At 39.9% G+C, this 25,563-nt stretch overlaps 1 protein-coding gene across 4 annotated transcripts in view; it reads left to right on the top strand.

Moving 5' to 3' along the window:
- LOC137623065 (multidrug resistance-associated protein 1-like) overlaps positions 1-25,563 on the top strand; it is a 232,330-nt gene that overhangs the window by 110,671 nt on the left and 96,096 nt on the right. For all 4 annotated transcript variants that reach the window (XM_068353716.1, XM_068353726.1, XM_068353733.1 and 1 more), the window contains exons 11-14: positions 537-688; positions 16,993-17,130; positions 17,898-18,044; positions 21,676-21,760. In XM_068353716.1, the coding sequence (XP_068209817.1) occupies positions 537-688; positions 16,993-17,130; positions 17,898-18,044; positions 21,676-21,760 (522 nt within the window). The remainder of the gene's footprint in view (positions 1-536; positions 689-16,992; positions 17,131-17,897; positions 18,045-21,675; positions 21,761-25,563) is intronic.

Here is a 25,563-nt window from a genome sequence, read left to right as displayed (position 1 = left end):
TGAGCTTATTTTTCTGCAACAATCCATAAGAATTTCTTAGTAATCATTTTCAGGATTTTTTGTGATGCTTTACTAAGCTCATGACTGATCATGTAAGATTTACTTGATGGTCTGGTGAAGTATTGAAAAAATGTACTAATACAAACTTATCTAGATGTATCAAGTAATTTTGTTAGGTTTAATAGTAAAGAAGGAAATGCCATGCAACTTTTGATTTAACAATTATTATAGGTAATTTAGATTTTGCTATTCACTTATTATAAATTTGCCTTCTGGTAATTACTATATAAGTTTCTGTAACATTACAGCTATGAAGCAAAGTAAAGAACTCTCATAAGGTTTAAAGAAAATATTTTACCAATGAGAGATTAAACTATAAGATTTACTTTAAATCTTTCCATTCTTTTAAATTTTGTATAATACAACCGTGATTAGAACACATCTATATATGGTAGGGAAAGATAGAGAAAAAAAATTGTGAAATTCTGTATGCTTAATTATTGACCAAATTTTTACAGTTATACGTCTCTCAACAGGTCCCTCAGCGCTGTCAGGGCTCGCTGTACTTCTCATTATAATTCCCGCTAACAGCGTCCTTGCCAACAAAATCAAAGCCTTACAAGTTAGTCAAATGAAGTGCAAAGACAGCAGAATAAAGTTAATTACAGAGATACTTAATGGTATAAAGGTAGGTTACTAAATTCTGAACGAGAAATTGTACTAGTTTGGGTGTTATACTTTCTAGGATGTCTTTTACTTTTGTTTTTACATAATAGCATAGTCCAAAATTTTTTTTATTGAAGAGTCTATGGATAATGGTAAAGATTAAGGTCTCAAGACTTTCAAAGATGCTGTCCACACATTGCTCTATGTATAGTGTTAAGAAATAAGGTCTTATCTAAAAAGAAATAATTTTTCATGCAAAATCTGTGTTCCCTATGGGTATCGCTATCTTATTGATGGTTTGATTCAACAATTAAACTTTCGATAATGAGCTTCAAGGTCAAAATTAGACATGAATTACAATTTAAGATTTTCTTGAGAAGTGACAAGAGAAATTTTATATTTGTTTATTAAAGTCTGATTTCTCAGTGTAAGTTACTATTCAACAAAGTGAGTTTTTGGTTCATTGTTCTCTAGAAATTACAATTTAAAGCTAAATTAAGGCTACTTTTAGGCCACTTCAGCTCTTATGCTGATGACATAATAATAGCTTATTGTAATTAAGTGTGGTGTAAGCTTTTCAGTATTTTTAGTACAAATGTCTAAAAAACAGATTTTGAGCGAAGCGAAAAATCTATTTTTGGGTGAGATAGCCATGTCGTCCTGATGGAAGGTTCCTATAGGTAGCTTTCTAAAGGATATTTAGCTACAGTGATATTCCCAGAGAATTAACCTTTAGGTCTCCAGAATTCTAACTCCTGGCGTGAATATCCTTAAAATTTCTCTTAAGGATATCGCATAATATCAGGGGACGTATATCTTGATACGACACATAGCAATCTTCACCCCGAATAGCGTTTTCGTTTCGAGGGGGAAGAGGGGCAAAAATAGAAGGGGAGCCGTTATCAAGGTTACCCTTCCTCCCGTATTACTACTAGTATCTAGATGGCACTGTATCCTAGATGGTGCTCATTCCTTGTAGCATTGATCATGGTGCTACAGATATAGTAATTTTGGGAGGGATCCTGCCGAGGCCTTTTCCAAAGAAAAGGAGGGGGGGTCCATCAGGACGATATGGCTATTTCACCCAAAAATAGATTTTTCGCTTCGCTCAAAATCCGTTTTTTGGACTCAAGCCATGTCGTCCTGATGGAAGTTTACCAGAGAATAACTAGAAAGTACTGTATCTGTGGATTTCATAGGTGCCTTAACCTTGGGACAATTTTTCTATGGTCATCCGGACCGTTGAGACAAAGACGTTACCGTTATCCGTCATTACCACTAATCATGGACATGTTAGTGCTTCCTGCCCCCTGCAGGGAATAGTCATACTAGACAGTAGAAAAGGGATCTCAAGGTTTGCATATATTGTATCAACTAGATATACAAAAGTCTCACGGGTTGTATATGTTGTCGGAACGACTAAGTATCAACTATATCCATTGTTTGTAAGCATACAATCATATGAGGTTTACTTAGTTCAATAAGTAAGAGAACTCTGGCATATTTATTGTGCTAATTGCAAGGCGAAGTAAGACGCAATTACACTCTGATGGACATTTATTTTGAATAAATGACCAAATGAAATAATGAGTGTAACGTGTTAAGGGAATTATACGTACAGCGTATACAGAAAATATTTTTCTCCTTGAAAGGGAAGAAATGATGAGTGCCACTCTAAATTTGAAAATTTTTGGTAAAATTTTCTAATATGATTTTCTGTAATTGTTGTATACTGTACTATCAAAACTGTGTACTATGTACACACGGCACAAGTGTTATCTGTTTAATTTCGCACCTGAGATTTTGAACAGTCTTAGTGTCACCATGGTGACACTCACTTAAAAGTTATTGCACTGAAAGTGTCAACACCTTTTCACCCTAATCGGTAGTCCCAATCAATTAATTGTTCATCGCAGCACTAGACGACAGGTTTTAATACACTACCTGCCGCCACCACATAATGCTTCAGTTTGTGGACTTGCTTTGCGTAGTGTTTGTAGAACACTCTGGTTGACTTCCATCTAGTATATGAGCGAAGACGCTCAAAGTCCATATACTGAAAAAAGTTCAATGATGATGCAATTTTTCTCGGATCATGACTCGCGGGTGTACTGTCAGGATCCGCTCTGCGAATGAAGTAGGTGAGCTTCGCCCTCAGTTGTTTTAGGGATAAGTTTGATCCTGAAGTTTCTCCTTTGAAGAACTGTCCTCCCCTGAAGTCTGAAGTTCTACGAAGATAGACCTTTAGACACTCTACAGGACACAGAGTGACATCTTCCTTCAGAGGGCAGATTCTCCAGGGACCCCATCTCTTAGTGGGTAGATCGTTCTTGGCGAGAAAGGTTGGATCAGTAAAGAGATTCAGTTCTCCCACTTCTGTGAACTGAATGTGGCCCTCATTTCTTGATAGGGCTACTATTTCACTAACTCTAGCCCCTGAGGCTATAGTGAACAGGAAAATAACCTTCTGGGTTAGATCCTTGAGAGAACAATCTTCATTGTTCACAGATGAAGCATAATGTAGGACCTTGTCCAAGGACCATGAAATGGGCTTCGGAGGAGCTGCAGGCCTAAGTCTAGTGCATGCCTTCGGGATCTTGTTAAAGATTTTGTTCATCAGGTCCACTTGAAAGGCGTATAGAAGAGGTCTAGTCAGGGCTGATTTGCACGTAGTTATCGTGTTGGCTGCCAGACCTTGTTCATGAAGGTGGATAAAGAAGGGCAGACAGAAGTCTATTGAAATTTCTTTTGGTCCTTTTGCTTTAACAAAAGCAACCCACTTTTTCCAAGACGATTCATATTGTCTTCTAGTTGACTTAGACTTGTATTCTTCTAAGAAGTCTATACTGCCTTTTGAGATCCAAAATCTTTTCTTAACCGCTAAGGCGAGAAAATCATGAGATGAAGGTTTTTGGTTCTCTGTGATGAAGCGAAGACAGTCGACTTCTGAACCCATTGAGATAGTGCTGGGTTCTGTAAAAGGGCCGGCCTCAGTCTCAGTTACATCACTAGAGGGAACCAGTTGCTCTTGGGCCACTTGGGGGCCACTAGAGCTGCCATTCCCTGGAAGGATCTCAGCTTTTTGGGACCTTCAGCAGGAGATTGGATGGAAGAAACAGGAAAATCCGGGTCCATTTATTCCAACTTAGGCACATGGCATCTGTTGTCTCCTCTAGAGGGTCCTCGTATGGGGCTACATATCGAGGTAGTTTCTTGGTGTCGCTCGTTGCGAAGAGGTCGATCTGCAGTTCCGGGACTTGTTCCAAGATGGAGGAGAATGAATCTGCGTCTGGGGACCATTCTGACCATTGACTTGAGCCTGGATAGAGCGTCCGCTGTCACATTGCAGACTGTTTGTAAGTGAACTGCTGATAGGTGCCATCTCTCTAGACAAAGGATGGCTAATATCACATGGTTGATATGGGACGATCTCGAGCCTTGTCGGTTCAGACATCACACTATCACTTCGCTGTCCAAGATCAGCCTGATGTGGTCTGATCTGTGAGGGGAGAGTTTTCCCAACGTCAAGAGGACTGCCATGGCTTCCAAACTGTTGATGAGAAAGGCCTTGAACAGAGATGACCAAGTCCCTTGGACTTTCCTTGGATGGGAGTGAACTCCCCATTCTTCTGTCGAGGCATCCATGTGGATGGCCATCGACGGCAGAGGTGGTTGCAAGGGCATGGTCCTCATTAGGCTCTTGGCCTTCGACCACGGGTTGAGAAGTGATCGTAGTAAGGCCAGTATCGGCCATTTTAGATCTCTTCGGGCGTTTGATGCATATCTTCTCCAGACTCCTGACGTATCTTTCAGCTGTGCTCTTAGCACTGGGTCTGTTACTGCTGCGAACTGGAGAGAGCCCAGTAGTCTTTCCTGTTGGCGTCTTGAAATCCGACACTTGACAGACCCTGTGATCTCCCTCCTCTTCCCTGAGGGAATGGAGGGATGGTGTGACCTCAGGTTTCAATGGATTTCCAGCCATTGAAACTCCTGAGTTGGAGAGAATCGAGACTTCTTGAAGTTGATCCTGCATCCTGGATATTCCGGGAACTGGATCACTTCTTTGGATGCTTGTAGACAAGCCATTTTGGATGCTGCCCGCACCAGCTAGTCGTCCAGGTACGCTGCTACCTGAAGACCTTCTAGGCGTAGTTGTTGCATGACTGCGTCTGCAAGTTTCATGAACATACTTGGGGCTATGTTTAATTCGAAGGGTATGGTTCTGAGAACATACTTTATCTTCTGTAAGTTGAATCCTAGGTAGGAGGAGAGGGGGTGACTGACTTTTGGCATCTGTCAGGGCTATAGAGACTGTGAACGGGGTCCTTATGTGTTGTAGGATTAACGTCCTGAACTTGCTGTTTTCTATTAGCTTGTTGAATGGTGACAATTCCAGAATGACTCTGAGTTTGTCTGAGTCCTTCTTGGGAAAACAAAACAGCCTTCCCTGGAATTTGATGGACTTTGCTTTCCTTATCACCTGTATGCTCAAGAGCTCTAGGGTATATTCTTCTAATGCGGGGGTAGAGTATTGGAAGAATTGAGGAAATGATGGTGGAGACTTGTTCCGTTTCCATCCTAGTCCAATCTTGATTAGGCCGTGGGCCCAAGGATCGAAGGTCCAACGATCCTGAAATTGTTGGAGCCTCCCTCCTACCGGAAGCATCTCCTTGCTTCGATTGACCGGAGGGTTTACCTCCTCAACTGCGTCATCCCCTACCTCTTGAGGGATGTCTAGAGGAGCCCCGTCTGGATCCTTTACCTTTCAACCGAAAGGTAGTGGTCTGCCTCTCAAACCCGGGGTTGAATGCTGGTGACTGGGCAAACAGCTGTTGAGGCACCACTTGGAAGGTGGTCTGTGTTTGGGCCACCACTTGGGGCACCGCGGTCATAGTAACTGTGGGGTGTTGTTGAGCAGGCCGGGGGGAAAGTCTAGACTTCTTCGTCTTCCTTTTAGGTTGGGGACCTGCATGTGGGGAAGCCTTCCTCTTTGAAGAGATGCCCCATTTCGGGAGAAGGTTCCTATTCTCCGTGGTGGCTTTCTCGACTACCTCTTTGACTACTTTGTTGGGGAAGAGGTCTTTACCCCAGATGTTGGAAGATGTCAGCTTCCTGGGTTCATGTTTCACTGTTGCAGCAGCAAACATGAACTTTCTACAGGCTCTCCTAGCCTTCATGAAAGCATACAGGTCCTTTACTAGGGTGGCCATATGCATTTTGGCCAGGACCATGAGCCTGTCTGGGGTACTTCGTTGGCCTGCACACATCTCTATGCAGTTTTGTAGGGATAAAGATGCCACAAGTCTCTCCTTCGTCTCTTGTTCCTTGCGCAAGAGAAAGTCAGAAAGTTTAGGGAGATTCTTGCTAAACTGTTGTCCAGCGATGTCTGCGTCTAGTTTCCCTACTGAGAAGGTTAGGTGGACTTCCTTCCATTCCTTCTCTTGCATGGGCAAGGCTAACGACAGAGGCCTGCACTCCTCTAGTGCAGGGCATGGTTTGCCTGCCTCCACTGCCTTGGCAACAGATTTAAATGCCTTCAACGTAAAGGGGAAGGCTATTGAAGCAGGACCAAGAAAGGTAGGGTGTTTCTTGCTCCAGGGGGACACTTTCGAAACCGAATAGCCCGCCTTTCTCAGGCTACTTGACAAGAGAGCCTGTGCCTTATTGTGGTCGAAAACCATGACCTCCTTTGGTTCCGTCTCCTCTTTTGGCATTGGTTCATGCTTCAGTCGAATGAAGCAATTGGGGTAAGCGTTAAAGCTTGGCCAAAACTGGATGTCGTGTAAGGGAACAGCTCCCACCTTCTCCGAGAAGTAGAATTTGCCGTTCGTAATCGGCATAAACTCCGCATACCTCCAGGGATTGGTTTTGGAGCAGGTTGGGAGGTCTTGGACTCTGGGTCGCTTGTATGACCCTCGGGAGACGATAAGTGGAGCTTCACGGAGCTCTCTCTCGAATCTCGCTTCCCTTCTTCGCCAATGTTCTCCATTAAAGCCGTAAGATATGCCAGTGCCTGGCTCATGTTGTCCAGTGGAGGAGTAGAAGCTGAAGATGTCGAGGGTAACGGCTCCGATGCCGGCACAGACGGAAGGAACTCCGACTCGACATCATCATCTTCTTCCGGAGGTAGAGGAGACTCCACCTCGGGATCATCCTTTAATAGATCCTTTTCAGTGTCCATAGACAATTCCGACATCCTTTCCTCCTGGTGGATGTCCATACTTTGTAACACCTCACTGACATCCGTCTCGATGGCAATCTGGACGCAGGGAGGTCTGGGTCGTGCTTGGGGCACAACAATTTCACTACCCGCTTTCGGGAACAGCAAGCTACGCATCCTATCGTTAGGTAGGTAAGGTCCCGGAGAGTTCTTCTGGAACCCTCTTACCCACTTGCGCAGCTTTTCATGTGCCGCATCCCTTGACTCCGTCGACTTGGGGTCGTCGAAACCTTTGGTCACCAAAGTCCGGCAGATATTGCAGACTTGGGGGTCCCAATATTACAGGGATTCGGTAATGATGGTGCAGGGGGCATGAGACCTGCACGCTTTGTGACCGTATAAGTTCCTACTCCTATGGTTGCAGAAGATCGCACCGCATTTCATCTGGGGTTCCTCCTGTAAAGAAAGGAAAATTAAATGAGTATGCGATTGTTTATCTCACATGATAAACAGATATGCAAATATTAATATTTTAACTATTATAGCTTAGGATAGTAAGCTAGAAAGAAATTGGGAAAGACACGACTTGTGTATCCCTTCCTGCCAATTGCTGTGACCTCCCCCCCCCAATATTAAGGATATAGACTTTCCTTTATCAGGGCAACTCAAAAGAAAAGGGTTCTAACCTCTAGGGATAGAAAAAGTGTACACTGCCACTGACCACCTTAATTATTTAATATTGTGGGGTAAGTATTAACTGATTTCTAATCAGAGTATTGAAGGAATTCTATTCTTTCAATATAGGATTGGTCTCAGCAAAAGACTGTACAAGGATACACAAGGTATGTTGGAAAATAACTACTGTATAATAAATACTATAGTTTTCTGTCTGCAGTATATACTATACTGCAAATATACTGGCTACTGTATAATCATATACTGTAGTTCAGCCGGCATGTTGCTGGCATGGCCAGCACCTGGCGGCATAGTCCGGTTGGCATGTCGCCAGCTGGACTAGAAATTAGGAAAGACACATACTTGTGTATTCCTCCCAGCCAATTGCTGTGACCCCCCCCCCCCCATATTAAGTCTATAGAGTTTCCTGATCAAGGAAACTCAAAAGAGAAGGGTTCTAACCTCTAGGGATAGAAAAGTGTACTACCACTGACCCCTCTAATCTATTTAATATTGTAGGGCAAGTTATTAACTGATTTCTAATCAGAGTATTGAAGGAATTCTATTCTTTCAATATAGGATTGGTCTCAGCAAAAGACTGTGCAAGGATACACAAAATATGTAGAAAAATAACTACTGTATAATATATACAATAGTTTTCTTCTCTGCAGTATATACTATACTGCAAATATACTGGCTACTGTATAATCATATACTGTAGTTCAGCCGGTATGTTGCCGGCAGGGCTAGCACCTGGCGGCACAGTCCGGCCGTCATGTCGCCGGCTGGGTAGTACCTGGCGGTACTGGTCCAGTCGGCTTGCCGCCGACCGAGTAATTACCTGACGGCACCGGCCCAGCCGACATGCTGCCGGCTGGGTTAGTACCTGGCGGCACTAGCTGACAGAGAGAGAAAAAGCATGGAGTGAAGGGCTGCCTTATTAAAAAGTATGTTTACAATAAATAAAGGTGTAAGTATATAACCTTACTGCCTTCCTCCAGAATGAGGGTTCAAATGGAAGGGGAGAATGCATCATTCAGGCTTCCATCCAGCCGCAAGATCCATTGCCGGCTCAGGAATGTGGATGGCAGTCCAAGGGAGAACTGAAGAACCTTCAGCAGCAGAAGGGTCTCCTACCGGCAGCCGTTATAGCTGGCACAACCTTCCCGGAGCCTTGTGTCCATAAGGGAAAGACTGAATGACTAACAGCTGCTTATGTAGGAGCCCGGCCGGCACCGCAACCTACCCGGCAAGTGGTGAGATTGCAGGACAACGGCCACAGGATTGCGATTGCTAAGTCATCACTAAAGGACAGAGAGGGGAAGGAAAAAGGGTCCTGTATCAAGTGTAGAAGAAGGCCACTTCCACACAAGAATGAAACAATGTTTCAGTATCGACGCCATCCTAGGCGGCAGAAGAATGTCTATTCTTCAGCCTAGGGTCTGCCGAGTCAATCAAGTGTAGGAGAAGGCAGCAGGATTGCCGCTACTTCCACACGAGAGAAACAATGTTTCAGTATCGGCGACATCCTAGGTGGCAGAAGAATATCTTTTCTTCAGCCTAGGGTCTGCCGACATAGGACTAGTCTTCTAGACCGCAAGGGAGAAGGTGGCGGCATCATACTACCACTTCAGGTGCGGCCTAGGGAGGCTTAGCCTCCTATGCCGGCAGCTGTAAGCCGGCAGCTGTAAGCCGGCAGGGGAGTGGCTACTCGCCCTGCTGCTCTGCCGCCGGCAGAAAGACTGAATACTCTGAGGTTCTGTCGAAAACCAAAGCCGGGATCGCCGGCAAAAGTGGGAGACAGAAAACCCTAGTCTAGTCAAGCCGGAGTGAACTACTCTATGGTAAGACCAGATAGGGTTGTCGCCTACGGCAGCACTCAGAGGGAAGGAGGGCTTACCCTTAAATCTCCACAGGAGACAAGTATCGAGTTACATAATTCTAGGAGATGTACTATCTCCCGATGAACTGGTAAAACGATACATGAGGGTAAACAAGGATAATGTCTGAAAGTATACTACAGCGCATAGACTAGGTAGCCTAGCACGAGACGAGATTTCGGTTACCTAAATCGCCGAAACTCTAACGTATACGATCGACAAAAGGAAGAGGATATTATGCATAAAATATATATCTTTACTAGTATAATTGTGCCTAAATACCTTTCATAATTTATTAATGCTATTATAACCGGGAAAGTCGTTCTGCTAACTAAATAACACATGCATAACGAACGACAGCGCCCTTGGCGCCTCCGGTGACAGGCCTAGCTCCTTAACACAATAATGACTCTAATTTCACTGTGAAGCAGGAGCTAAAAATTATACACTGTAAAGAATAAATACTCAACTTTCCAGAGGCAAAAGAAGCTGGAGATTGCATAATAAATCCTCACAAAAGTGATAAAAAACGTTAGATCAACAGGGAACACAACTGTGCAAAATCGCTACAAAAATAGGAATGAGCGCCATCTTGGATACAGCACCATCTAGATACTAGTCGTAGTACGGGAGGAAGGGTAACCTTGATAACGGGTCCCCTTCTATTTTTGCCACTCTTCCCCCTCGAAACGAAAACGCTATTCGCGGTGAAGATTGCTGTGTGTGGTGTCAAGATATACGTCCCCTGATATTATGCGATATCCTTAAGAGAAATTTTAAGGATATTCACGCCAGGAGTTTGAATCCTGGAGACCTAAAGGTTAATTCTCTGGGAATATCACTGTAGCCAAAAATCCCTTAGAAAGCTACATACAGTATAGGAGCCTTCCATCAGGATGACATGGCTTGAGCCCAAAAATTCTAAATTGTAAAAAGTAAAGGGATCCTGAAAATTCTGAATTTGGCTTGTTTTATTAGATTTTAAGCTCTTTTATTAAGTCTCCATTTGATTTAATTCAGATAATTTTATGTAAGTCAGTCTTGCTGTCATTAGTGGCTTCAAAGACTCATTCTTGCTTGTGTTTATACTAATCACAAGAAAACATACACGTACCTCAGTAAGTTTTTTGTTGTTGTTCAATATTTTAAATTTAATGCAAAATCAATTTCTCTGAAGTTCAAAGAACATACATTATTGTGTTTCCAATAGTATGGATTTTTCTCAAAAAGTATGCAAAATTTTAAACAGTTGGTTTTTTATGTGTTCTGTAGAGATTTAGTAGCTTACATGACTGTTTTGTCATGTCTTTCTCCACGACAATAGGATAATGTATATTTTTATTGTCCCCCCATTGTTTAGTAATATCCATAATAATTTCTGAAGATATACATTTTGAAGAATTTTTAAATTTTTTACAAATAATGCATAATTATATAATGATAGTGTTTGCTAATGGATTTTTATTCAGAAAATCATTGTAATTTTAACCCAGTAAGAGTGAAATTCAGATTGATGATGTTAAATATTTGATTTGGGTATAGGTAAACTGCATACGATTGATTACATAATTTAACTCTGGTACAGTATGCAGCAAAAGTAGTGATTCTTTGATATTTTTGCTTCTGATAAGCGTTGTTCTTAAGTTGACACTTAGTATTAAATCTTATATTTCACTTGTAAACAGGTGTACAGTATGTATAAGACAACGTTGGTCACTTATTATGGAAAATCTTATCATTGAATAATGTTAGCTTGTTAAAAAAAAAAACATTTCATGTTAAAATGATACTTCAGAACAGAAATTAAATATGTTACTGTAACACGAATCCCTTTATCAACGTGACTCCGTGAGAGTCAGTGAGACTAGTCTTTTAGGTGTCTGTCGGGATAAAAGGATTCAAACTGGGAAAGAGGGCGTTTAGATGGAGAACAGTTTACAGAGAGTGCTATAGTCTAATGATAAGAATTTATGCATTTGGGATATGATTTCAAAGATATTACTTACTTTTTGCTCAAGTCGTTTTGTGTGTTAGTTAGGATCATGATTTCAAAACTTGCAATAAATTATTATTTAAACTATTGTCAATGCCATTTATATAATTCTAGTCTCCCAATGGGTTTTTTCAGTTTGTGGAAGAATTAATAGATAAATAAATAAATAGATAAATAAGCAAGGTGGTGAGTTATCTTCGCTATTAGAAATACAATTAATTCTACCTTTCTATTATTTTACTTTTACTTTACGAATGGAAGACTATAATCAGGTCAGACATATTCAGCCACACGTTTTATGTGCAAATTCTACAGAAAGACAATAACAACGTATCTTAAATTATTATACATACATACAAATACCAAGGCACTCCCCCCAATTTTGGGAATGTAGCTGTCATCAAACAAATGAAACAAAAAAAGGGATGTCTCCTCTCTATGTTCCTCCCAGCCTGACAAGGGACTCAACCGAGTTTGGCTGGTACTGTTAGGGTAGCACAGCCCACCCTCCCCAATTATCCACCACCGATGAAGCTTTATAATGCTGAATCCCCTACTACTGCTACCTCCGCGGTCATCCAAGGCACGGGAGGAAGCAGCAAGGCCTACCGGAACTGCGTCACAATCGCTCGCCATTCATTCCTATTTCTAGCACGCTCTCTTGCCTCTCTCATATCCATCCTCCTATCACCCAGAGCTTCCTTCACTCTATCCATCCACCCAAACCTTGGCCTTCCTCTTGTACTTCTCCCATCAACTCTTGCATTCATCACCTTCTTTAGCAGACAGGCATTTTCCATTCTCTCAACATGGCCAAACCACCTCGACACATTCATATCCACTCTAGCTGCTAACTCATTTCTTACACCCGTTCTCACCCTCACTACTTCATTCCTAACCCTATCTACTCGAGATACACCAGCCATACTCCTTAGTCACTTCATCTCAAACACATTCAATTTCTGTCTCTGTCACTTTCATTCCCCACAACTCCGATCCATACATTACAGTTGGTACAATCACTTTCTCATACAGAACTCTCTTTGCATTCATGCCCAACCCTCTATTTTTTACTACTCCCTTAACTGCCCCCAACACTTTGCATCCTTCATTCACTCGCTGACGTACATCTGCTTCCACTCCACCATTTGCTGCAACAACAGAAACCAAGTACTTAAACTGATCTACCTCCTCAAGTAACTCTCCATTCAACATGACATTCAACCTCACACTATCTTCCCTTCTCGTACATCTCATAACCTTACTCTTACCCACATTAACACTCAACTTCCTTCTCTCACACACCCTTCCAAATTTTGTCACTAATCGGCCAAGCTTCTCTTCCGCGTCTGCAACCAGTACAGTATCATCCGCAAACAACAACTGATTTACCTCCCATTCATGGTCTTTCTCATCTACCAGTTTCAATCCTCGTCCAAGCACTTGAGCATTCACCTCTCTCACCACTCCATCAACATACAAATTAAACAACCACGGTGACATCACACATCCCAGTCTCAGTCCCACTCTCACCGGAAACCAATCGCTCACTTTAATTCCTATCCTAACACATGCTTTAATATCTTTGTAGAAACTTTTCACTGCTTGCAAGAACCTTCCACCAACTCCATATAAACTCATCATATTCCACATTGCTTCCCTATCAACTCTTATCATACGCTTTCTTCAGATCCATAAACTCAACATACACCTCCTTACCTTTTGCTAAATATTTCTCGCATATCTGCCAAACTGTAAAAATCTGATTCATACAACCCCTACCTCTTCTAAAACCACCCTGTACTTATAAGATTGCATCCTCTGTTTTATCCTTAATCTTATTAATCAGTACTCTACCATACACTTTTCCAACTACACTCAACAAACTAATACCCCTTGAATTACAACACTCATGCACATCTCCCTTACCCTTGTATAGTGGTACAATACACACACAAACCCAATCTACTGGTACCATCGACAACACAAAACACATATTAAACAATCTCACCAACCATTCAAGTACAGTCACACCCCCTTCCTTCAACAGCTCAACTCTCACACCATCCACACCAGATGCTTTTCCTACTCTCGTTTCATCTAGTGCTCTCCTCATTTCCTCTCTTGTAATCTCTCTCTCATTCTCATCTCCCATCACCGGCACCTCAACACCTGCAACAGCAATTATGTCTGCCTCCCTATTATCCTCAACATTCAGTAAACTTTCAAAATACTCCGCCCACCTTTTCCTTGCCTCCTCTCCTTTTAACAACCTTCCATTTCCATCTTTCACTGTCTCTTCAATTATTGAACCAGCCTTCCTTACTCTCTTCATATCTTTCCAAAACAACTTCTTATTCTCTTCATGTGAATGACCCAATCCCTGACCCCACCTCAGGTCAGCTACCCTTTTTGTCTCACTTACCTTGCGCTTTACTTCCACATTTTTCTCTCTATATTTTTCATACTTCTCTACACTATTACTCTGCAGCCATTCTTCAAAAGCCCTCTTTTTCTCTTTCACTTCTCCTTCATTCCACCATTCACTGCCCTTCCTCATGCTGCCTCCCACAAACTTCTTGCCACACACATCACTTGCAATCCCTTCAAAATTTCCTTTTACTAACTTCCACTCCTCCTCTGAATTACCAGTTTCTCTTACTTTCACTTCGTCATATGCCATTTTCAACTTTTCTTGATGTTTACTTATTACCCCTGGTTTTATTAGCTCTTTAACCCTCACTAGCTCCCTTTTTTATCTACCTACTCTATTTCCCCACTCTTTTTCTACAACTAATTTTCCTTCCACCAAAAAATTATCAGATATACCGTTAGCCATACCTCTAAACACATGCACGTCTTTCAATCTTCCAAACATTCTTTTAGTTATCAACACATAATCCATTAATGCCCTTTTTACCACTCTTCCATTTGCCACTCTTACCCATGTATACTTGTTTTTATCTTTCTTTTTGAAAAAGCTAGAACTTATCACCATCTCTTGCTCAACACACATCTCTACCAGTCTCTCACCACTCTCATTTTCACCTGGTACCCCATACATCCCAATGACACCTTCTACCTCTCCAGCTCCCACTAGCATTTAAGTCACCCATGACAACTACATAATTCCTCCTACCTAGTCATTTTACTCACCTAGTTAATTCATTTCAGAACTCATTCCGCTCTACTTCACTTTTCTCACAACCTGGCCCATACGCACTGACAAAAGCCCAACATTCTCTACCCAACCTAACCCTTACCCACATTAACCTAGATGATATCTCCTTCCATTCCACTACTTTACCTGTCATCCATTCACTCAGCAATAAAGCCACACCTTCTCTTGCTCTTCTCCTTTCAATCCCAGACTCTACCAGACATTTCACCAAACATCACTTCACCTTTCCCTTTTATCTTTGTCTCACACAAAGCCAATATATCCATCCTTCTATTCCTAAACATACTTCCAATCTCACATCTTTTACTCTCTATCGTACTACATCCACGCACATTCAAACATCTCAAAACTAGAGTGGGGGGAGCAGTCACTCTCCCCCCAGTTCTACCTCTTTGATGTCTCACTGGATTATAATACAGGAGAGGGGGTTCCCAGCCCCCTCGTCCTGTCCCTTTTTAGATTATAATAATAATGTATAATGATGATAATGATAATAATAGTAATAATAATAATAATAATAATAATAATAGTAATAATAATAATAATAATAATAATAATAATAATGATGATGATGATAGGATGGCTCTGGAGTCTGTATAACTCCTCGGCGTCTTCTGCAGTTATACAGCAGCGGTGTCTCACCTCCTAGGATGGCTTTTCAATTTTTCTCCTTCATTGTATAGTTTAGCTATCTACAAACAGTTGTTTCGTTGATGTTAAGACAATTAGTTATACAGTATCTATTTTTATAGAGAATATGGTGAAATAAGCTTAACTAGAGTTAGTTATCCGGTAACTGTTGGGTAGCTCTAGCCATATTTGACAGATGACTTGCTTGTGAGAGTGCCACCGTGAGACTGCCAGTTGATATCCGGTTAGACCCCGCCCACAACTACATTTCCGATATGTTCTTTACATTAGATACATAACTATGGTGGCTAAAATGTCAGACTCATTAAGTATTTGTTTTTTTATTTTTATCATAATTAAAGATTATTGGGTTATATTTTCCATATTGATCTAGCTGAGATATTGATAAAAAATGTAGCATAAATTCTTTAAGATCATGCTTAATGAACTGTATCTTTTATTGAGCGAAGTTTCAAAATGATTCGTCCTGGGAACCTAGGGTCGTTAGAAATGTGAAGAATGTGAGAGTTGTCTGTTAGTGACTTTCGAACAAATATCACTGAATTTAGGTGTCACCAGTTTAGCTGTATACTGGATAGCTAAAGGTCTAACATCTAACACAGCATCCTAACTTTTAAACCTTTTTTTTTTTTTATATAATCTACCAGACTGTTCTGTGTTATGACTATTTGAATACTGTATTGTACAGTATATGTAAATCTTGATTCAGCGACACATTTCAGTCCTTTGTTTATACCCATACAACAGTACTTTGGTTTATAAGTAAAGTATTGTTTGTTCTGGGAGTGAGCTCGCAAACTAAAATGCTTATATATAAAAAAAAAAACATAAGAAATAAAGGCAAATCACTCCATATGTTCCATACATACATACATACATATACCAAAGGCACTTCCCCCAATTTTGGGGGGTAGCCGACATCAACAAGAAACAAAACAAAAAAAGGGGACCTCTACTCTCTACGTTCCTCCAGCCTAACATAAATACAAACATACATTAATTATTAAAGATTTTTAATGTTAATTATTGAATAATTTATAATATGTAACATCAGAAATTGATACATATTAGTAATTCTCAATAAATAAATAGAAATACCTGTTTTCACATTAATTCGCATTTCACCTTTGAGGAGATTTGTGGATGACTTGAGGTAAAATATAGAGTTTTCTATCCTTAACAACATTCACAATCACTAACACTATCACTTAATTTACGCATTTCCTGACACTTGATCCTATTTTTTTACACTTTTATGTTCAACTTAAACAAGGAACCTATCTAGAAACGACTAAACATGGTGTGAACAACAAGTGGGTGGCGTATGGGCAATGGGTGATTGATTTCTAAACGTGCTAGGTCCATTAGTACTTGTCCACAAAAATGCCAATACAGCGCAAAAGTTTTGCTTGTAGACTAATGCAATGCTCATATTTCAACTTGAATTTGTATGCTCGATCCCGATTTACTTGGAATCACAGTCATCCATAAACTGAGGCACTACTTTACAGTACTTCAGACCCATTTTATCTCTTTCATATCTTCATATGTAACTTGCTGCTGGTTCCATCAGATGTTTTTAGTCATTATATATTTTTCTGAGAGGATTTGTGAGAGAACATACAGTTCAGAATTAAGTTATATAGCACAATACAGTATACTGTTCAATCTTGCAGTGAAACAAACTGTTTATAATCTTTTAATAGCAAAGTGTGTCAGTAGCACAAAAATTTGCCAATAATGTGTTTCTTTGGTATATTAGAGCTGAAAGAGTCATATTTTACAGGTACTGAAATTATATGCATGGGAGGGATCCTTCGCTGCGCATGTTGACGCCATAAGGAACAGCGAAATCAAGATCATGAAAAAGATAGCTTTCATCCAAGCAACGACAAGCTTCCTTTTTAACACGACGCCTTATTTCGTAAAGTTTGTTTTTTAATTCATTATAGAAATCAGTCAATGGCTCAGTGTAAATGTTCCTGTATAATTAATCAATATTTCTAGGTTTAATCGGTCTAACTCCTATTCATTCTTTTGCAATCCCAGCTTGATATTTCTTTTTAACCAACATTACTTTTACAGTGATAATTAACCTAGAATTTAAAACTAAATTTCTTCCTAAATTACTGTATATTCAGGTAAAATAATCAGGTCAAAACCCATTTATCAAGTGTCAGAAAAGAGGATAATGTTAAAATCTTTACAATTTAAGTTTTCCTTTGATCTGCAAATTGATATTGAACTAAATTACAAAGCTGTGGAATGAAGTCTGTTAGTTAGTTTTCAGGGTCACATCTACGAAACCTTATTTAGAAATAAATTCTTTGATATGAAGCTTTTTTTCACTTATTGTCGTAAACTTTTGTATACTGTATATGGTACAGTTTCATGTCAATTCATCTATTCATAAAGAATGATTAGATCGTAGTTATATAGTACTATATCTTTTAGCAATTAGGATGCATTCAATAGTGATGTAGATACAGAAAATTGCCTCTTTGAATGATGTAACTCGCTACTTTGCTTTTATGAAGGCTATGTACAAAGAAATAATTTCAGTAAGCATTTCAAGCTATGAATGTATGTGGTGGTTGCTTCTGATTATTTATGTGGCATAGAATTTGAGAATTTGTAAACGTTTAGTCTAACAATCCTCATGCTGATCTTGGGTATTTGTTTTTCTGACAGGTGACTCTGGTTTCATTCACCACTTTTGTGATGGTGTCTGAAGAGAATACGCTGAATGCTCAAAATGCCTTTGTAGCAATTGCTCTTATAAACATCCTGAATCTCCCATTATTGATGCTGCCAAATACATTTGCTCATTGTATACAGGTAAGTAAGTATCAAAATGTGTAGGACTGTGCATGTACGTTGTATTCATTATCAAGTATTTGTAAAATGGACTAATCATATTGACTTTCAAGATATTCCTTTATAATTAGTGATGATGGAATACTCTAGAATACACAATTCCAAGGCGTTATTAAAAAAAATTGACGTAGGAAAACTCTATACAGTGCAATACAGTATTTCAACTGATAGAACCTTTTCAAAGCTGTAGTTGTAGTATCTTGTTCAGATTGAATTTATTTCATTGTATCTTCGTTAAGATATTTACTGTTTCTCCTCTCGAAAGGACAATCACAACCTTTAAATTAAATAAAAAAAATCTAGTCTTTCCTTCTCAGTACAAGACTACAATAAGCTCCCAGTAGACATCCAAAAAACTATAGATATTAAGGCTTTCAAGAGGAAACTGAAGACTCTTGTTTTCTTAGTGCTTTGATAATGTGGATTTGACAATAAACGAGCCATTTGCGGTGTGAAATGCTGAATGCCTTGGAATGTATATGATAAAATGAATTACGAAAGGTCCTGTAGAGTAAGGTTCCCCTGCAGTATAGGACCAGAAAAGCAGTCCATAAAGTAGAAAGTAAAAGTAATACACTTCCCAGTGTAATGCTCCGTAGTCCTGCAAGGCTGCCTCCATCCCAGGTAGCAGCCTGTTTAAACATATAACTGCCCTTGTTAAAGTTGGCTGTTGACAGTACCAACTAATGCCTCAAATAGCTCATCGTTTTGTGTAATTTTCAATGTTCCTAGGTGGTTTGTTCAAAATTTGTAGTCAATCACGATATTAAGGTATAACTCACAAGTTTTCCGTAGTTCAACTTTGCTCGGTAAGCAAAATTAGGAAGTTTTTTGAGAAAAAAGTGTACCATAATGTATGTTGAGATGAAAAGTGATATATGGAGGATTGTTTCAAGGAGTGTAAGGATATGTCGGACCTTGCAATACAAATCTTATCTTGATTGTGTAGAGTTTGGGAACAAAGACAAGGAAGCTAAGCATAGGAAAAGAGTTAATGTAGTTGTGCTTCTTCTAACACCAAGAGGTCTAGTGACTGTAGCAGCAACTGGTATGCAGATGTAGGAGTTGGAAGGTGTGGAAGGGAGCCTACACCATTGAGGATGCATTATTTTAGGGTAGAGATGACGGAGTAGTTGAGAGGAATAGCTTCTGTGATGTAGGATTTGCCAGGCACCTTCATGTCTAAGGGAAAAGAAAAATTTGTGGGTTCTTGTTGCTAGAGCTCAAATAGGAATGACAAAGGGATTTTTGGACAAGACCCTTCAGGCCTGGATTTAGTTGATTCTAATTCCCTTTAGCTTCCAAGTAATCAGAGTGTTTTAGTGTAGTTTTTCCTCTATGAGCAGTTAAAAAACCATAGATATTTTTGTTGTACCCAAATCTGCAGGGCCTGTCAGGGAACTTATTGATATCCATAACACGATCACGCTCTTGTTCTTGAAGTTGGGGTTCAGGCCGTGCTCAACACACAATGTGGCCTTTGATTCAGGACATATGGGTCATGCAGTCTACAGCCCTGATACCTTTATATCATTATCCACAAATTTGGATCGGTTGCTATATGGAATATGTTAGTGGTGAGCACTGAGATTCTTGTTTAAAAGTACCAAGCTCTTGCCACAGGTGGGGATCCTAGATCATAAGGCCAGGTGGACAAAAAAGTGACCCACATTTATTGAGGTAGAAGAATTATTTTACCAATTTTTATGACCTCAAGAAGGGGTAACTGCTGAAGTAAAGAGGCTTCACGAATTTTGGCTCACCAGACACCTTGTGAATTTAGTGATATCTTCATGGATAGCAAAACCAGTCTTCCATTAGTTCTTGGTTGACATTTTCATCTCACTGATAAAAGTATTGGAATGACATCTTAGGAGTCTTTCCAGAATGGGATAGAGACAACTCCAGCTCTTGTTATGATTAGAGGATTATGATGGAGAAGAGTCTGATCTATCTCAAGCAAAGAATGAATACCTGGGAATAATGTTTGCCTGGTAATTTTTTCATGTACTCTTATCAGGAAACTCAAATAGGTAGTACACCTGTTCCTGATCAGTAGAATCTGTGGAGCCACTCATGGTAGCAAGGAGAGAAGTGTAAGTTTGCTCTTTCTCTTTCCTCCTCTAACAGTTCTTCCTCCCCCCTCATATTCTCTCTTTCAGTCACTTCTGAGAAGGAAACAGAAGCAGTAGTAGTTGTGCAGGAGATGAGGTTGAGCATTACTTATACCTTTATTATCCCTGTCATGACATAGGAATGCTCTAGCCCTTAGGAAGCTGCTCTCCCTCCACCAGGGGAAGTATTTGTTCTCACGACAGATACCTTTGGAGTTGGCCAAACGGTTGTGAGCTCAATATGACAATTTTCTCTTTGGATCAGTGGAGGTGCTTGGTCTCGTGCTAACTCCATAGCCCAGGCAATGGTGAGATGCTTCCTGACACTTACCCATTTCTGCCGTGAATAGGAGTTTGCTTTCCCTTGGGTAGTCGCTTTCCTCCATCAGGAGGGAGTAACAGAGCTCACTTGTTGACTGATTGATTTGGGCTTTGTCAAGCTGAGTGTGAGTTCAGTGTAACAGCTGCCAGTGTGGCACTGGTTGGAGGTGAGCATTTCCACTCACACACATAAATCACCAGCACTGTAGGTTAGTTAAGGGCAGGGTATAAGCTGCCCTTGCCACCCTCCTCAGGGAGGTAGTGGCAGAGCTCACTCGGTAATCCCGTTGCCCAGGATTCGGTCAGCCAGATAGTGAATCTTGTATGGCAACTGGCAGCAGGTAATGGTACCTCCAAGGATCGGGTACCCACACCGTCCAGGTGTAGTGGAACGTTTGTTCACCTCCCTGGTCTCTTTTGTGGGACATTGGAATAGCACCAAGCTACCTTTTCTCTCTACCTTACTGACATTGTCCACAGACCCTTGGACCCCTTTCATTGGGTCCTGAGGTTGCTAGTCAGTCATTTTGCAATACTCCAAGCTCCCTCACAGTATGTTCAGCATAAGTCTTGAGGAAGGGTAGAATGGCTAGTTCTTCTATCTCTTTCTAGTTTCTCGTTCTAGGAGATGCTGCAGCCACAATCATTACAAGATGGTCAGACGTCTGATGCTGGTAAGTCACAAGATGGACTATCTTTCTTGCAGACTACTTCTCCCAAGAAGCAACTCCTCCATCCTCCTGGCAATGGGGAGGATGGGTTGGTGTATTAAATATTTCTCTTGATGTGCCTGGTTTTAGTAGGCATATGTTATGTTATCTTCATGTTAGGGAAATAGGTTTTCCGTGTCCTAGTACTGGCTTCCTTTTAAGCCAGTACTGGCTGAGGCCACAATAGCTTTTATATTATTAAGATTAGCTGTTAAGAGGTTGTTTGAGCTACTTGTTATTAACCAACTACTTTGTTAATGATTCAGTGGTTATTCTAACGCTGCTGAATACATATCCCCTGTTTGAAAGAACTCAAGTTTCTATTGTAAGGAAAAATACAAATTACTTTTAGAATTTCTTTTACTTCAAATGCAGTACAGTATGCTTGAAATGTAAAGTCTGAAATTTTTTTGTTTTATTGTTAGATAACATTACCTTCTTTTGCAGGCAAATGTATCCCTTAAGAGACTAGGAAAGTACTTTAATGCATCGAACATTGATTTGGATTCTGTAAAAGAAGATAAAGAAGAAGGTTTGTAAATACAATTCAATTTTGTGTTGTCATTCTGGTCATTACTATCATTTCATAGAATTATACGACTTTTTCATTTTCTAAATAAATAGATAATAAGACCCTGTATTTATATAAGGTACAAACTCATGCTATGATGCCAGGTAAAATGCATGTCAGTTGAGATGCAAGATGCTGATAGATGAAAGTCTTGCTTAGAACCTTTTGTAGGTTGGCCAGGGCACCAGCCACCCATTGAGTTATGGGGTCCTTTGACTGGCCAGACAGTACTTCATTGGATCCTTCTCTCTGGTTACGGTTCACATCCCCTTTGTCTTCACATACACCGAATAGTCTGGCCTATTCTTTACAGATTCTCCTCTGTCCTCATACATCTGACAACACTGAGATTACCAACAATTTTTCTTTATCCAAGAGGTTAACTATGCACTGTTATTGTTCAGTGGCTACTTTCCTCTTGGTAAGGGTAGGAGAGACTCTAACTGTGGAAAGCAGCTCTTCTAGGAGAAGACACTAAAATCAAACCATTGTACTCTAGTCTTGGGTAGTGCCATAGCCTCTGTAGCATGGTCTTTCACTGTCTTGGGTTAGAGTTCTCTTGCTTGAGGGTACACTCGGGCACACTTTTCTATCTAATTTATCTTCCTCTTGTTTTGTTAAAGTTTTTATAGTTTATATAGGAAATATTTATTTTAATGTTACTGTTCTTAAAATATTTTATTTATCCTTGTTTCCTTTCCTCACTGGGCTATTTTCTCTGTTGGGGCCCCTGTGCTTATAGCATCCTGCTTTTCCAACTAGGGTTGTAGCTTAGCAAGTAATAATGATAATAATAATAATAATAATAATAATAATAATAATAATAGTAATGATAATGATAACGATAATGATAATTAATAATTGATAATAATAATGATAATAATAATAATAATGATAATAACAATAATAATAATAATAATCAGATATCCTTCCACAAGAGATCTCACTGTGTCATTAGCTGCCTAGCTATCATGGAAAGCATATGTGAGTTTTATTGGTTATTGACTTGAAAGAATTTGAGAGGGAGAAATTTTCTTTCTTGGGTTATACTGCAAGAATTTGAGATGGAGAGTCTTTCCAGATAGATTGAACATCCTAGTAGATAAGTTAAGCAGAAAGAACCAGATTCTTTTTAATGCATGGGCTCCTTTTTCTGAATGTATATTCAGAAATTTTGAATTGGTGAGGAGGTCTAATTGTAGACATGTTTTCAACATCTTTGAACACGATGATAGAGGTTTTTTTGTTCTCCAGTTCCAAATTCTCTAGCAGGGGAAGTGGATGCCATGATACAGGATTGGTTGAATCTAGTTTGTATACAACTTCCCCCATTCTTCATAATTTTACAGGTGGCTCCTTGTTGGCCTCAAAGTGAGTGGTTTAAAAGTTTTGTTGGTTTAGTGTGCATAGGACCAATTGTCACAGACAACCTCTGTTGAGAGCAGACATCCAAACCCTTATGTGCTACATCTAACCACATGAAGACTGTCCTTTGTATTCTCAGAGACAAATTTTTTTAAGGCCCTTTGATTGTCTATTTTAGATTCCAATAGAAAGGCTACAGATAAGCTTTATCAAAGTCAATGGAGTGTTTATTTTGATTGGTTCAATTCAAGAAACATGTCAGTAAATAATATTGTAAAAATATTGTATTTAAAATTCTATGAAATAAATTTGTTCATTTCAGCTATCAAGAGTTATGGATACATGCTTAATACTGTACTTTAACATATAAGATTGGATTTATCTGTTTCAGGTATTATTGTGAATGGGCTTATAATTGGTTCTTTATTATTTTATAGCCTTGAATAATCATAGGAATTTTTTTAATCTATATGTAGTTTTACAATACTGACTAATGAAGTCAAGAAGATAGGTTATTAGACCTAACCTTGATACTGAAGACAGGTGAACTAGGCTAGTTATAGTGGTTTTTGTCGATAGTCACTAGATGTCGCGTTAGTGGGCAAGCGGCGCAAGCCTCATAAAGGGAAGAAAACAGGAAATTTTCTAGTGTTTGGGTTTTATGTCGATATAATTCAGTTTTGAGAGCAAAGCAATATGACCAGGAGGTGAGCATAGAAATTAAAAATGTCTTTGTTAAAATTTCCTTTTTTTTTTGTAAAAAATGCTTAGTTGACTCCTTACTCTTCTCTTTTCCAACAACTTGGGAGTCATAGTAGCATCACATTATTTTTGTGAGGGTATTGATTAATTCAATCAGACCACTGAGTCAGAATTTCAGACTTTTACTGCTGGCTGATTCAGGAAATTTACATTGATGTAATACAGGAATGCACCCGAGTAAGTTGGCCAGGGCACCTGCCACCCGTTGAGATACTACCGCTAGAGAGTTATGGGGTCCTTTGATTGGCCAGACAGTACTACATTGGATCCTTCTCTCGGGTTACGGTTCACTTTCCCTTTGCCTACACACACACACACACACACACACTGAATAGTCTGGCCTATTCCTTACAGATTCTCCTCTGTCCTCATACACTTGACATCACTGAGATTACCAAACAATTCTTCTTCACCCAAGGGGTTAACTATTGCACTGTTATTGTTCAGTGGCTACTTTCCTCTTGGTAAGGGTAGAATGAACTCTTTAGCTATGGTAAACAGCTCTCCAAAATCAATCTATTGTTCTCTAGTCTTTGGTAGTGCCATAGTCTCTGTACTATGGTCTTCCACTGTCTTTGGTTAGAGTTCTCTTGCTTGAGGATATACTCGGGCACACTATTCTATCCAATTTATCTTCCTCTTGTTTTGTGAAAGTTTTTATAATTTATATAGGGAATCTTTATTTTAATGTTACTGCTCTTAAAATATTTTATTTTTCCTTGTTTCCTTTTCTCACTGGGATATTTTCCCTGTTGGGGTCCCTTTGCTTATAGCATCCTGCTTTTCCAACTAGGGTTGTAGCTTAGCAAGTAATAATGATAATGATAAAAATAATCAGAATTGTGGGTTGTTGTGGCCTAATGATAACGTCCTTGCCTGGTGATCGCCAGGCTGGGGTTTGAGTCCCTCTCAAACTCGTTAGTTCATTTGTCGCTGCAACCTTACCATCCTTGTGAGCAAGGTAAGGATGGGGGTTTGGGGGAGCCTTTAGGTCTATCTGCTGAGTCATCAGCAGCCATTGCCTGGCTCTCCTTGGTCCTAGGTTGGGTGGAGAGGGGCTTAGGTGCTGATCATAAGTGTATATGGTCAGTCTCTAGGGCATTGTCCTGCTTGATAGGGCAATGTCACTGTCCCTTGTCTCTGTCATTCATGAGTGGATTTTAAACCTTTAAACCATTAATCTAACATGACCAAGCCAAACCAGACCAAATCTTGGGTGCTTTGTCCTACCTGGCCGAAGGCAAAGTGTAGTAATGGAGGGAAATGCAACCAAACCCAATTTAACCTGACCTAACCTGGGTTGATAGGTAATATCTAGTATAAGAATGTTTGCACCCATGAATCCCCTCCACCCACCCACTCACCTAACCTAGGACATTATAAATCATAGGAAAACAGTATATTCATATTTACATTGTTTATTTATTGTCCTCATTATTGCCATCCCCCTAATGGTATGTGTGGCCACTGGCCTCCTCCTTGCTTACACTGACCCCAATGTAATGTTTCTCTGGTAATGTTTCCAATTATTATTAGACAAAAAGAGGTTTGTATGGAGTAACCAAACATTCTGGAGAAGAACTATCATATCAAAACTATGAGAAAAACCAAGTTCATGAGTTTAAAATCACTCAAAC

Source organism: Palaemon carinicauda, chromosome 2 (assembly GCF_036898095.1).
Source record: "Palaemon carinicauda isolate YSFRI2023 chromosome 2, ASM3689809v2, whole genome shotgun sequence".
Lineage (NCBI taxonomy): Eukaryota > Metazoa > Arthropoda > Malacostraca > Decapoda > Palaemonidae > Palaemon > Palaemon carinicauda.
The sequence above is the reverse complement of the archived record's forward strand: the minus strand, read 5'-3'. Positions and strand labels throughout refer to the sequence as shown.